This window comes from Helianthus annuus, chromosome 15 (assembly GCF_002127325.2).
Source record: "Helianthus annuus cultivar XRQ/B chromosome 15, HanXRQr2.0-SUNRISE, whole genome shotgun sequence".
NCBI classification, from domain to species: domain Eukaryota; kingdom Viridiplantae; phylum Streptophyta; class Magnoliopsida; order Asterales; family Asteraceae; genus Helianthus; species Helianthus annuus.
In genome coordinates this window covers 121,257,997-121,272,161 of record NC_035447.2, presented here as the reverse complement: position 1 = coordinate 121,272,161, position 14,165 = coordinate 121,257,997, and the positions used below count along the sequence as shown (strand labels likewise).

The following is a 14,165-nucleotide window of genomic DNA, read 5'->3' as shown; positions in this document are numbered from 1 at the left end:
TGTCTCAACGTACAGTATATACGCAATATTTATTATTCATATCTACACCTATGTTCATGCGTTTATGCTTGTACTTATACACATACTACTTACACGTTTATGTTTATGCTCATACATACATGCGTATTCATACTTAAACTTATGCTCATACTTTCATCTATACTCATGATTCATACATTCGTACCTATACGCGAGGGTAATCCAAGAGATTTGCTTGCGTGGGTCCCCTACATACTTAAGCATGGACTTGCTTACATACTACATTCTTACATGTGCACATTCTAAATTTTTTATGTATACCCGGATTCATACACAACTAGTACAAGCTGTGCAGATCATGCGACGATCAAAATAATCGCGGGTGCACACGGGATTATAGTGATAGGTGTATGAGAACCATAGAGTGTGCTACTGCGTATGGTAAGACACGGAACGTAACATGACACCGAAGACGAAACGGGCGTAACATGGTCAAAACATGGTGGATACGCCGCTGGTACTTCCTATATATAAGTGTTTTCACCATGTTACCAAACTTTCGTAAAACGTGCCATGAGAAATTCAGTATTTTACAGACCTCTTAGACCTAATACAAGCTTTAAACAACTCACAAACGCATTTTGTCCGATTATCCATGACGAGACTTCATCTTTAACACGCTACTTTCAACTATCTAATACTTATATCATTCATATACTTGCATTCGTTTAGTGTCAATTGTTCACCCCATACTCCTATTATTCTCCATTATCCTTTCTTTCATATGAACCCCGTTCGCAATCAAGCTTGTTTAAACATTCAAATCCTAATTTATCTCATTACCTTTAAAACCGTCTTCCTATTCTTTATTCTTATGTAAATTTACTTAGTATACCTTTAACGCTTTATTCAAAGTACCAAATCTTTTCGTTACTCTCAATAAACAATTTTTACGAAAATGTGATTTTTATACTATCCTTTAAACTCCCCATGCAAACTACCACACTTTTCATCAAAATACTAAACGCATTATACGAAAGTTATACTTCTTGGATATCATATTTTAAAAATACCTCTCCATTCTGGGACATTCAAACTTATTTAAACTCCTTTGCCTATGCGCACGCATACACGTTTTTACCTATGCTTAAACGCCTTAACTCATTTTAGTCAAACAAATTCCTATCCTATCGTTCTTCAAAATTTCGTACTTTTCTAAACGTTTCAAAACTCACAAGTCTCGATTCTTTTAGCCAAAATGCTTTTTCTCCAAGGTCTTCCTCTTGAATAAATTTCGGGACGAAATTTCCTAAAGAAGGGGAGACTGTAACGCCCTGCTTTTTCATACTTTCCATAATTAGAAAGCTCGCCTTGTAATGCTATTTTTGGAAATCTTGTATTATTGTAGTCGTCTTTCCGTTGTAAAATCCGAGACTTAGATCATAAATAAAATTCGTATTTCTTTAAATTCACCATCTACGTATTCATACATGTTCATACGTTCGAATTCATTGTACATCGAATCCTTATTTGTAATTCATACTTATACGATACTTATTCACGATGCATGTCCATGCTTGTCCTTAAATTGTTGATACTTAAAAACCCCTAATAATATGCTTACTTATACAACGGTTAATCATCTAATATGTGACATATACTTGTCACTTACAAACATGTTACATACTTGTACATTACACTTTTTACCTAGTTAAATCATGTTTTATTCCATATTTTACCTTGTTACAAGTTAGGGGAAACATTGTTGCATATTATTACACAACTTAATTAACAAAATTACTCATTATAATGTTTTAAATATAAAAAAAAATAAAGAAATATGGCAGCCCAATTCAGCAAAATTCAGCCCCATATAGTTGGGTTTTGTGGGCTAGTTTCAAGGTTTAACCCCTTCTAAACACTTCCAAAGCCCAACCCATTGAAACCCTAATCCTTCTCCCTATAAATACCACTTATAACCAGCCTCCCTACCACTTTTGCAACACTAAAAACTCTCAAAACATCCTCCAAACCGTAGCTGAAAGCAAGGGTTCGAGCAGATTGACACCCCTTCACGAAAATGAGCATAACTCACTCAATTCTTATCCGATTCACTCGATTCTTTTTCCTACTACTTTGTATTGACCTTATCTACGTTTCCATGGGTTTTTCACAGTAAATAAGTCCCTGGAACTCCGGAAAAAAGGCTCCAAAGTCCACTGATTGTTTTTGTTTTCATGAAATCCTTGTTATTTCTTACCAAACTTGAGTCTATCTCATCTCAAACCTATGTCCTAATGCTTACAACACTTTAGTGGTTGGTTAGGCTTAAAAACAAGGTTGAGACACTTAAAAATCAGAGGATTTAACCTCATAAACTTGGTGTTTTGTTTAGGGTTTTTAACCCACAAGCCATGTCAAACTTTGTCTTTGATACATGAGTGATTATGGAACAACTTGGGTTGTCCAAACATACAATCCTCACATGATTTGATGATTTCTCTTAGTTAGTGTGTATATTTCTTATTCTTTATTGTATGTTCATGACCCTCCTTGGTTTTTTTTTTTACATCAAGTGTAGTGGTGAACACATAGAGGTGCCTAAATGGAAGACTTGATCTTCCTACCTCCTACATGATTTCTATGACATTTAGAGGTACCAAGATGAAGATTTTAATCTTCTACCTCATGCTTGAACTATTGGACATATATTATATAACCTAAATATATTATTCGAATAATCGAATCTTTGATGATGAACTAGTGTTCATATGTCGGGGTACTAGATTACATCATCATAGACTATGATAACTTGTCACGATTCTAATGGAACCTTGTTCCATGAAAACATCTAAACTCCTTCGAGCTTCCTAGTGTCAAGAACAAGCATCATATGTACTAAATGATTATTTTCCATGTTATTCTCATACCTTATTTTTATGTTGTTTTGAACACCGAATCTCGACTCTAAACATACTTGAACTTTAACCCTTATACATTCGGACTCTAAATCTCTACTCGTCAACAATTGGATAATCGGAAAGCATATGCAAGCCTTGTGAGTATACTCGTATTTCCCCTTTTTAGTTTTACCACTTTTGGGGTGTAACATGTTTACCTATCAACAAACTTACACATGAACATTTTGCTTAAACACATGAACATTCCTATAACATGCTTGTATACGTGATGGCTTGATACTTTAAACTTGGGTGAAACTTATGTGTTGAACTTATCATTAACTTCGTACGAGCCAAACCGTGACATATGTAGCGCTATAGGATTAACGACCCGCCCTTTATCATCGGTAATGTCATGAGCATATTGCGTTTCCTTGGTTTGATATGTTAGACACATGCCATATTTAAATGTTTATCTTGAATCACATGCTTGCTATGAGGAATGGTTTAACACTTATCTTTTGTTATATACGTACCAAACTTGTATACTCGCCTTTGCTTTTGCATTGACTTTATTTTAACATGTTACAGGTGGATGTTGACGATGCATGGAATATAGTAGGATGCTTAGATACACACTTAAAAAGAATTGTATTCATATTGTGTTATTTTATTATTCATGTTGTTGTATTTTGTTTCAAAACCTTGTAATTGATTCTTTAGAAATGGAATGAAATGATTATTTAAATACTTGTCACAATTATTAGCGTTATGATGTCTCGAGCAATCTTCACACTTCGTCTCATCCCGATGTTTCCGCCATTGGTTGGGGTGTGACATACCATTACTCCATTTACTCCTCTTGTACCCCATGCAACTGCACCTGAAGCCACTGCACAAACTCCATCTCCACAACCAGAACCCATCATACCTCATAACGAAGGCACATCAAACGCTCAAAACCAAGACAACGCCGAACCCGATAATCAACTCAGGAGGTCATCTAGGCAAAGAAGGCCTACTAATTGGGATGATTATGTTACCTACCTGACTGAAATGGATGCTGGAAAGCTCAATGATCCTATCTCTTATAATGAAGCCATTAGCAGTGATCAGTCTTCTGAATGGAATAAAGCAATGATTAATGAGCTTGAATCCATGAAGAAAAATGACGTTTGGGATTTGGTAGAATTACCCAACGGTGTCAAACCTGTAGGTTGTAAATGGGTGTTCAAAACAAAACTGGATCCGAATGGGAACGTTGAACGCTACAAAGCGAGATTGGTTGCAAAGGGCTACACTCAGAAAGAGGGAATTGATTATCAAGAGACGTTTTCACCTATCTCTCGTAAAGATTCATTAAGGATCGTTATGGCCCTAGTAGCTCATTTTGATTTAGAGCTGCATCAGATGGACGTCAAAACTGCTTTCCTTAACGGAGACTTAGACGAAGATGTTTACATGAAACAACCTGAAGGCTTTAAACCTGAAGGTCAGGAGCATCTAGTTTGTAAGTTGAAGAAATCCATTTATGGGTTAAAACAAGCATCACGTCAATGGTACCTCAAGTTTGATGAATTCATGAAGAGGCAAGGTTTTATGAAGAATCAAGTGGATCAATGCACCTACCTCAAAATGAGTGGGAGTAATTTTACTATACTTGTCCTTTACGTAGATGATATTCTATTGGCAAGTAATAGTTTAGACATGTTGCATGAGTCGAAGCGGTTACTCTCGCATAACTTCGACATGAAGGATCTCGGAGATGCTTCTTACGTCATTGGCATCGAAATTCACCGAGATAGACACAAAGGGATCTTAGGATTGTCTCAAAAGACTTACATAGATCGTGTCCTTACACGTTACAACATGCAACAGTGCAAACCCTCCGTCGCTCCAGTAGTTAAGGGAGATGTTTTCGGTTCATTCTAGTGTCCGACAACAGAGGTTGAAAAGGAGCAAATGAGCCAGATACCTTACGCGTCAGTAGTCGGGAGCCTGATGTATGCTCAAGTCTGTACTCGCCCAGATATCGCTTATATTGCTGGAATTGTTAGGATCCAAGGCTCTCATGATTATGTTTGTTTGTACAAAATGAACATTCAGTGAATATAAAAATATGTAAAGTGTAGCGGAATTGTATACAAACTTTGTAAACACAAACATAGAAGAGAGTAGTATGTTTAAACACTTGTTTCACCTTGAGTCGAATGATTACAATGAAAATCAAAAGGTTACAATGCAAGCTTACAGACTAAACTCCCCCTCAGCCTGATAAACCAGGGTTGGTTGCACAAGATGAAAGGATTGAATTGAGGAGAAGAACTCACTCAAAACGAATAAAATATAACAGTACAGAGTACTGTTATATTTATAGGCAAACCAAACCACTGAAGCATCTTAGCTGACGTCACCATGATAGTGACATCTAACAGCCTAACAAACTCTAACATCTGATCTATACAAACACTGCTGTGTTAACTACTGCTATTACATTACTTTACAAAACAGACTATTGATCAGCTGCTGCAACCTTCTACTGCTGTGAACCTAGCAGTACTTGTCCAGATCAGCAGAGCTTGACTCAAGGCAGTAGATTGAATCAGCAGGGCTTTAGTCTTTCATCAGGTCTTTACTTGAGCAGCAGTTGTAGGTCAGTATTTTGCAAGATCAGCAGATATGAGGTCAGCAGTTGTTGAAATCACTTTCAAGGGAAGAGATTTGTATGTAATCATCTACTTATTCTGGATCCACTGCTCTGATCCAGTTTTGGCTTTAATTATCTGTTCCTCTGATAGGGTTCAATCCCAACAGGAATGCTAGGCCGTTATCAGACTGATCCTGGCATAATCACTGGAAAGCAGCTAAGAAGGTCCTTAGATATCTGCAAGGGACGAAAGACTATAAACTGACTTATAGAAGAAGTGATCACTTAGAAGTGGTTGGTTATTCTGATTCTGACTTTGCCAAATGCAAAGATGACAAGAAATCCACTTCGGGCTACATCTTTATGTTAGCAGGCGGACCTATCTCATGGAAGAGTCATAAACAACAGTTAACTACAACTTCCACAATGATGGCAGAATACATTGTTGTTTACAACGCAACCTGTCATGGAATGTTGCTTAGAAATCTGATCACTGGACTCAAAATCGTTAATTCCATTTCTAGACCATTGAAGCTTTACTGTGATAACTCAGCTGCCGTTAGTTTCTCGAACAGTAACAGTTCGACTGGAGCTGGTTTATATCTCGATACAAAATATTTGTTCGTACGTGAACGAGTTGAGGAAAATAATCTTTGTATTGAGTATATTAGTACTAAAGATATGCTTGCGGATCCGATGACTAAAGGTCTCCCACCTAAAGTTTTCGAAGAACATGTATCGAATATGGGACTTACTAAAGACCTTATTTAATGGCATATTGTACTAGCTCATGTTTTAATTAATGAAATTTCCTCAGTTTGATTTTGTATGTCTCTAACATATGTTCTGCCGGTGTAATGACATATAGACAAATATAAATACAAATCAGACGCTAAAGGGCTTATAAGTATTTTGATCATAACTATTAGGTTTTAAATTGAGGCTATAGTATGATTAATGGGGGTCCTGAGTCGAATAATGATTCAACGGCTGTATTTCTCTGCTATAGTTCTTGGTTTAAGGCTAAAATGAGTGTTAACTCCTGGCCAGGCTCATCTAATACTCATGATAAATGATTACTCAGCTAAGTGGGAGAATGTGAGATTAAATATATTATTAATATAATATTTAATCTTTTAGCCATTATAATCATTTATATTATATAGATCAAAATATATTAATAACCTATTAATAATTAGTTGGTAATTGTTGATGGACCATATTACCCTTATTAACTAATTAGGTTTCCTCTTAGGTGTATATATAAGGAGATTATTAGAGAGTTTAAGGGTTAGACAATTACACAATTCACACAACCCTCATAACATCATTCTCGGCTCTCTCTCCCAACCGATTCTCTCCCTAGTCTCGGTTCATCACCATCATAATCTTACACCCTAAGGAGGAACCAGATCATCCTGATAAGTATGTCGAACTCGATCGCTGCATCTCTGACTGGATTCTCTGCTGACCTGTCTGCTGTAACAGGTATTATTTACATGTTTCCCATTATATTTAAACAGAACTGATCAACATATTATCCAATGAAGTTTTTGTAATTTCATCTCTTAACAATGCCACTGATATATCCTCACTTTGTTTTGATTTCCATCTCCAAGTATCTTCTCTAACTTCCGTCTTGTGAACCATCAACACTTTTATTAGTTCCTCATATTGTTGCTGTTCTTGCTCGCTTCTTAGTTCTTACCCCACGGCTCCATTCCCAAACCCAGCTTTGGATATCCCCTTCCATTCTTGCACATTGACTTACCTTTTTTTTTAACAGCAAAAAACTTCATTCATCACCAGAACTTTTCAACATACAGATTACATAATCAAATGGTTAGTAAGCTACTAAGCGACTTACCTTTATTTACTTATCTTTTGCTAGTGCATCCACAGCGGGAAAACGCTCCCTCAAAGACAGATCAATCAAATTATGTAAAATTAAATAAATGCAAACACCACTATCAATCAAATTTAAAATTATGACAGTAATAATACGGAATTAATAGGGAAGCCTAAAATTATGATAGTAATTAATAGGGAAGCCTAATAATAAATGCCCCATACACTATTGTGGGAGACAATGGGCCATGTGCATTTTTAGATCCAACTTAACCCGACACTCTAATTATTAATAATTAATAAATAATAAGAAATACCTCCTAACAATTTTTGGATTGTTTAAAAGAGTTTATTAACTAAAGCAACTACACCCAAGTGGGGCTAGTTCACTTGATAGAGGCTCTTGCCTCTTAGTGGGAGGTTTTGCGTTCAATCCCAAACAAGGATGAGTTATTTGTAAATATAGGAGTTTGGGGAGAATAACGTTAGCCGTTAAAAAAAAAACTAAAGCAACTACATTTTTTATTAAAATAAACACTTCTTCTTTTTCTTTTTACGGCGAGTAACGACGTGTCAATCATTGTAATACCGGGCGCTGTGGACAAGGTCGACTACTCGACCGCCGCCAGCCCCTTGGCTCTTCCAGATGCGCTGAAACCCGACCTCCACCCGCTCGAAAGCACGAGAGTGGAATAATCGGTAAAACCTCGTATCCCATTCAAGACGAACCGGCGCCACCCGTATTCGCCCTTCAGTTGGATGCCGCAGATAATAACGGGGAGAGTGGGAGTCGAACCTGGGTCATAAGGAACACCAAGTCTTTCCCCAACCACTCCACCACTATCTCATTGGAGAAAAAAAAAAAAAAAAAACTTCTAGAGGTTATAAAATGTCATGTATATAGTAAAGGGAATATCTGTAATTTTATGTTTAACATATTTTTGAGCCCATAGTTGGTTTTTTTAGTGACCAGAGAAGCTTCATCTTTGTTCAAAAAAAGAAAATCCACCCAGAAGCTTCACTACAAATCGTTATTATGTAATTAATCCATTTAGTAACACAAATCTAATAGAAGTAACACATGTAACGTGTACTGATATATAAACAACTAAACTAATATAACATAGCATGTGTATGACACTGTCATCACGTCAACAACATAAGCCAAACTAGTGAAAATATTATCGGCAACCTACTTAGAGCATTGTAATAGGGTCCATCAAAGCAAGACATCAATACAAAGGAGAGATGGTCGATGTTGATGTGAAAGAGAGGGGGATACCACATAGTTTTTTTTTTATTTATTTACAGGAACTGTAAATGTTGTAAAAAGCTGATGTTATTAGTTTTTTACGGCAGCTGTAAGAGGCCGAAAACACTACTTCAAAACTTTTTATTTTTTACAGCCGTCTTTGCAACATTTTAATCTTGGGATATGAAAAAAATGAGGGCAAAACTCGCACGGGAAGGTCGAGTTCTCTAAATTCTCACAACTCTTAGAAGTTTTCTCTTGATCCAGATAACTATTATAATTAATATTAATTAACCGGTAAATAATAAATGAATTAAAACTGAGTTTGAAAAACTATATATGAACCGAATTCATACATGAAATACAAAGCTCGAAGCAAACCAACCTCGAACTCGAGATGTCATAAAGTTCTTGCACCCCTAAGGGGCTGTTTGTTTAGCTCTTAATGATACTCTTAATGATTTAGACATCTTACTGGTTCAACACTTAATGGTTCAGAGTGTTTGTTTCCCGAGCAGATGTCTGAATGGTTCAGACAATTGCCTCTGAATGGTTAAGCATATTATAAGGGGTTGTTTGGTAACCTCTAAATGGTCATTAAGAGGCTACCTCTTAATGGAACCATTAAGAATTTTACCAATGAGAAGGTAGAAGAATGTGACATGTGATGATTTACCATTCAGAGGTTACCTCTTAACCATTCAGACTTGATGTTACCTCTTATCCATTCAGAGGTTTTAAACCATTAAAAGGTAGCATCTGAATGGTCATTAAGAGGCTACCAAACAGCCCCTAAGTCTGAATGAATAGTTAAGATCTGTAATATGAATTTGTCAGACAATTGCCTCTAAACAATTAAGTATTATACTAGCTATTAATAATTCAGATCTTTTATTAGTTAAGCAATTAACTATTTAGAACATTCACATCCAACCCCCTAAAATTATACATACATTCCACTAAAAAACAACTCCTATATCAATATATTTCCACTAAAAACAAATACTTTTTCTCTCTCCTTTTCAATTAAATAATATTTTTATACCTTTATCATTACATTTTTCTCTCTCCTTCACTCACAACCACTTTCAATATATATTAAAAAATTATAGTGGGTGAACAATGTCCCCCCAAATATACAGATGAACAGTAACATTTTCTCTCTCCTCTACTCACAACCACTTTTTATATTTTAAAAACACCACACTAAGAGCATTCTCATTCAAACCATCAAAATCTGTGTGGGCTGTTTTTAAAATATAAGAAGTATAAAAAGTGGTTGTGAGTGGAGGAGAGAGAAAATGTTACTGTTCATCTGTATATTTGGGGGGACACTGTTCACCCCCTATACTTTTTTAATGTATATTGAAAGTGGTTGTGAGTGGAGGAGAGAGAAAATGTAATACATATTGAAAAGGAGAGAGAAAAAATATTTGTTTTTAGTGGAAATATATTGATATAGGAGTTGTTTTTTAGTGGAATGTATGTATATTTTTAGTGGATTGGATGTGAATGCTCTAAGAGCATTCTCATCCAATCCATCAAATTATACATACATTCTACTAAAAAACAACTCCTATATTAATATATTTTCACTAAAAACAAATATTTTTTCTCTCTCCTTTTCAATTAAATAATATTATCATTACATTTTTCTCTCTCCTTCACTCACAACCACTTTCAATGTATATTAAAAAAATTATACTGGGTGAACAGTGTCCCCCCAAATATACAGATGAACAGTAACATTTTCTCTCTCCTCCACTCACAACCATTTTTTATAACCTTTATAATATAAAAACTAACTCTCACATATTTTGATGGTTTGGATGAGAATGCTCTAAGAATATAATGCCTTGGATGTGAATGCTCTTAGAAGTTGTGAATGCCTTTAGAAGTTGTGAATGCCCTAAAAGTTAACGTGTGTATCCATTTTTAATCGACCCGTTCGAAACCCGATAATTTGGGCACGAAAAGAGACGAGAACTCCCATTGTGAGACCCACTCTCCACATTCCACATTCATGTTCTTCCTTTTCCCCGCCCACTTCTCTCTCTATCTCTCTCTTCAACAAATCACAACAATAAACCCCATAAAACCGCTATTTCAATACGTTGCGTCTACGATCCCTTTCCATTGATCCACCAAATTTCCCTGATCCAACGCCATTAACTTCCTGCTTAAGCTAACCTAACTCCAAAACTAATCCAAACAGAAAAAAGGTATCCTGTAAGTTACTCGATTGTTCAGTTTCATCTTTTTCGACACTACTTTAATGTTTCTGTTTTTAGATTAAATGCAGCTTAAAGACAGCATAATAATAATAATATTAGATCATCTGGCCTGTTGTTTTCTTTTCATTTCGGTTTCGATTTCGATTTCGGTTTCTTACCTTTGTTCGAGCTTTGTTATGATGATTGTAATAGAATATTTGCAGAAGATTTGAGGTATATTCGTATGGATATATTGTGTATTTGTGTGTGTTTTGGTTCGATAAGAAGTTGTTGAATGTTAGTTTTGGTAGGTATGATTAAAGTTTAGTAGGTGATGAGATTATTTTTGCGTTTGTTTATGAATTTTGTTTCGGTTTTATGTTCAGATCCACCTTTGATTTCTGCTATTTAGTTCATTATATTCATACACACATGAATTACAATACGGAAAAGTACCAAAATAGACAATGTTGACTTTTTTACTTTTCCAAAATAGACTCCGGCAAACCTTGCAGGTGGTAAACATGAATTTCTGTGTCAAAAAGTACTGGCGGAGACTTAGGTGTCCTATTCTGATTGGTCTAAACGTTTGAGAAAGTTGAAAAAGTATGTCTGTTTCGGAAAAGTCTTGGTCAACATTGTCTATTTCCGTAATTTTCCCGTTACAAAGTGTATTTATTTGTTTTCATTTGATCACCACAATAACAACAAAGCATTTGTTTTCCACCAGGTCAACAATTTCTGAAGTTTTAAGGTTTTTTTAATGAATACATTAAGAGAAGAAGCCGTTAAAGATGGTGGTACTCAGAGAAGGAAATCCATAGGTTCTAGTGGTGGTGTTGGGGGCGGTGGTGGTAAAACGAGGCGGTACTCGATTGGTGTAACAAGTGCTCGGAAGAGTATCGGAGAAGAAGGTAGCAATGTTCCCAATTATCTTAGAGCTTCCACTGGCTCTTGTCATGATTTTTGTAAATTTGGGAAGAAACATGAACACTCAAAGTCTACAGTTCCTGTAAAGTTTAAAGCAACAAGAGTTGTTAAGAAAGACGGATTTACAAAAACTGTAGTCACATTAGAAAAGAAGAAGACGACACTCAAGCCTTCTACAGATTCTGAAAGCTTAACACCTGATGAACATGTTAAGGTAACCAAAAAGGTTGTTTTGTTACCCTCTAAGAAACAGAATTCTTCAACAAATGGAAAAGCAACGAAGAATGAGCTTAAAGCGGTTCAACTGTCTGCTTCTGTTGCGAAAACAAGTCCGGTTGTGGTGAATCGCAAAGGGTCTAACGGCGGGGTTAAAACGGTAGACGTAAAAACTGTCAAAAAGACAGGTGTGTCGCCTAAAACTGGTGGCGATAAGGTTAAAAAGGTTGCTCCTAAAGCTACCCTGAATGAGTCACAGTCCCCTAAAGCTTCTTTCCGTAGGGCTGCAAATTTGAATACGGTAAAACACAAGGGCGTTAAACAGGTCAAACAGGTGTCTCCTTTAAAAGATCAAAACAGGATGCAAAAAACCAAGTCTAAACAAACAGTTGATGACAATGTGCAGACAAAAACCTTGCTTGGTGTTGCGGCTGAACCCGAGGTCAAACCTGAGACCATGGAGTTTGACTTTATTCAACCATCACTGGAATCGATCAATAATCCAATTTGCGACAGTTCTGAGTCTTTTTCGGGCAAGAACGTTGTAAACGAAGAGTCAGTGATCAAACATCCAGTTCATGAAAGCTCTGAGATTTTTTCAGATAAAGAACTTCTAGAAGAATCGTTAGCCGCACCTGCTGTTGCTGAAAGCTCACAATCATGTTCAGACAAAGAGGTATTAGAAGAAGAGTCGTTAACCGCACATCCTTTGTCTGAAAGCTCTGAATCTTTTTATGACGATGAGGTTCTAGAAGAAGAGTCTGAATACACTGAAGACACTGATGATGATGATGATGATAATGGTGAAGAGGTTGAGGTATTAGAAGGGTCTGAAACCGCTGATGTTAATGAAATGGAAACGTCAGTTGAGAATCAAAACAAGATCCCAAGAAAGGGCAGAATGGTAATTTCCGAAGACAAAGATGATAAAGCAGTAAAGTTACGGTTCAGGAGGGGAAGGATTATTGATATTCAGTCCGAGGATAACAGTCCGAGAAGGCTCAAATTCAGAAGAAGAGTTACTGAGGTTACCGAAGACGGTCAAAATATTGCACGAAGAACTTATAAAAACAAAACTTTAGATGTTCGGACCGATATTAACATTAACGGTCCTAGAAAGCTGAAATTCGCAAAAGGGAAAGTAACGGAGGGTAAAGAAGACAAACAACGCGTTTCCAGAAGAAGCTTTGAGAAGAAATACGTCGAAGAAAACAAAGATTCCAACAACGGCCCTGAAAGCGTTGTTTTGAAGCATCAAGGTGAGCAGGGAAAGAAAGACGCTCAAGGTTTGTTGAACAACGTGATAGAAGAAACTGCAAGTAAGCTTGTGGAAAGCAGGAAGAGTAAAGTGAAGGCATTGGTTGGTGCTTTTGAAACTGTGATCTCTCTACAAGATGGGAAACCTTCTTCCACGTGACGAAAATGGTTCGTTCCTTTTTGCAAGAAATCGGGTTTTGTAAAGAAAATGTAGATGAGGAGCCTGGTGATTGTGATGGGAGTTTTACACAAACAAGTAGGATGATTTGAGGTTACTTCTTTGAGCTGGTAAGTGGCTGCTTTTGTTTTTGATGTTTCTGTTGACTTGTGTCTGAATAAATAAAGTGACAATCTTACGCGTCTGTGACTATCGGTCTAGTAATAAAAAAAACTTGTGCATACGGTTCGGTTTTGGTTTTTGGTTGCATTGATCAAGTCTAGGTTTGTGGAATGATGTTGACAATCTTACATTAATATTATGCATTTTGTTTAACTTTGATATGTTAATGTGGTTCTTCTGTGTAATTTAATAACTTAATTGTGTTGTGATTATGTGGTGGTCAACTCATGTGTATATTTTTCATGATAAATTCTAGTGAACTTGTTAAATAAATAAACCTGTAGATTTATAAAAGAAAAAAAAATCATTGCCATTATTCTTGCCTATATAGTTGCCAGTTGTTAATGTAATTTTATGCATGTTATAAGCTACCGACGGATGTTGTTTCTTTTCGAACACCAGCATAATGATGTATAATAAAACCTACATTTGCTATAGATTCCAAAATACAGTGTGTCCGTTTAAACACATAAAAAGAAAAAAAAAAACACAAATATATATTGAGAGAGACCGGGCGTGCCTTTGTATCAGAAAACACAAGTACTTATCGAGAGAGACCGGACCCTCTTTCCCATTGTCGCTT

At 36.2% G+C, this 14,165-nt stretch overlaps 1 protein-coding gene across 3 annotated transcripts; it reads left to right on the top strand.

The window, feature by feature from the left end:
• The first annotated feature begins 10,595 nt into the window (after positions 1-10,595).
• Positions 10,596-13,741, top strand: LOC110912372. 3 transcript variants are annotated; one of them, XM_022157072.2, is made up of 2 exons: positions 10,596-10,848; positions 11,570-13,741. In XM_022157072.2, the coding sequence occupies exon 2, from the start codon at positions 11,603-11,605 to the stop codon at positions 13,400-13,402; it is 1,800 nt and encodes a 599-aa protein (XP_022012764.1). In that variant the 5' UTR covers positions 10,596-10,848; positions 11,570-11,602; the 3' UTR covers positions 13,403-13,741. The 3 variants fall into 3 exon arrangements, with proteins under 3 accessions (XP_022012764.1, XP_022012765.1, XP_022012766.1); XM_022157073.2 differs by having other exon boundaries at positions 10,597-10,855; XM_022157074.2 differs by lacking the exon at positions 10,596-10,848 and adding an exon at positions 10,930-11,073.
• Positions 13,742-14,165: the final 424 nt, after the last annotated feature.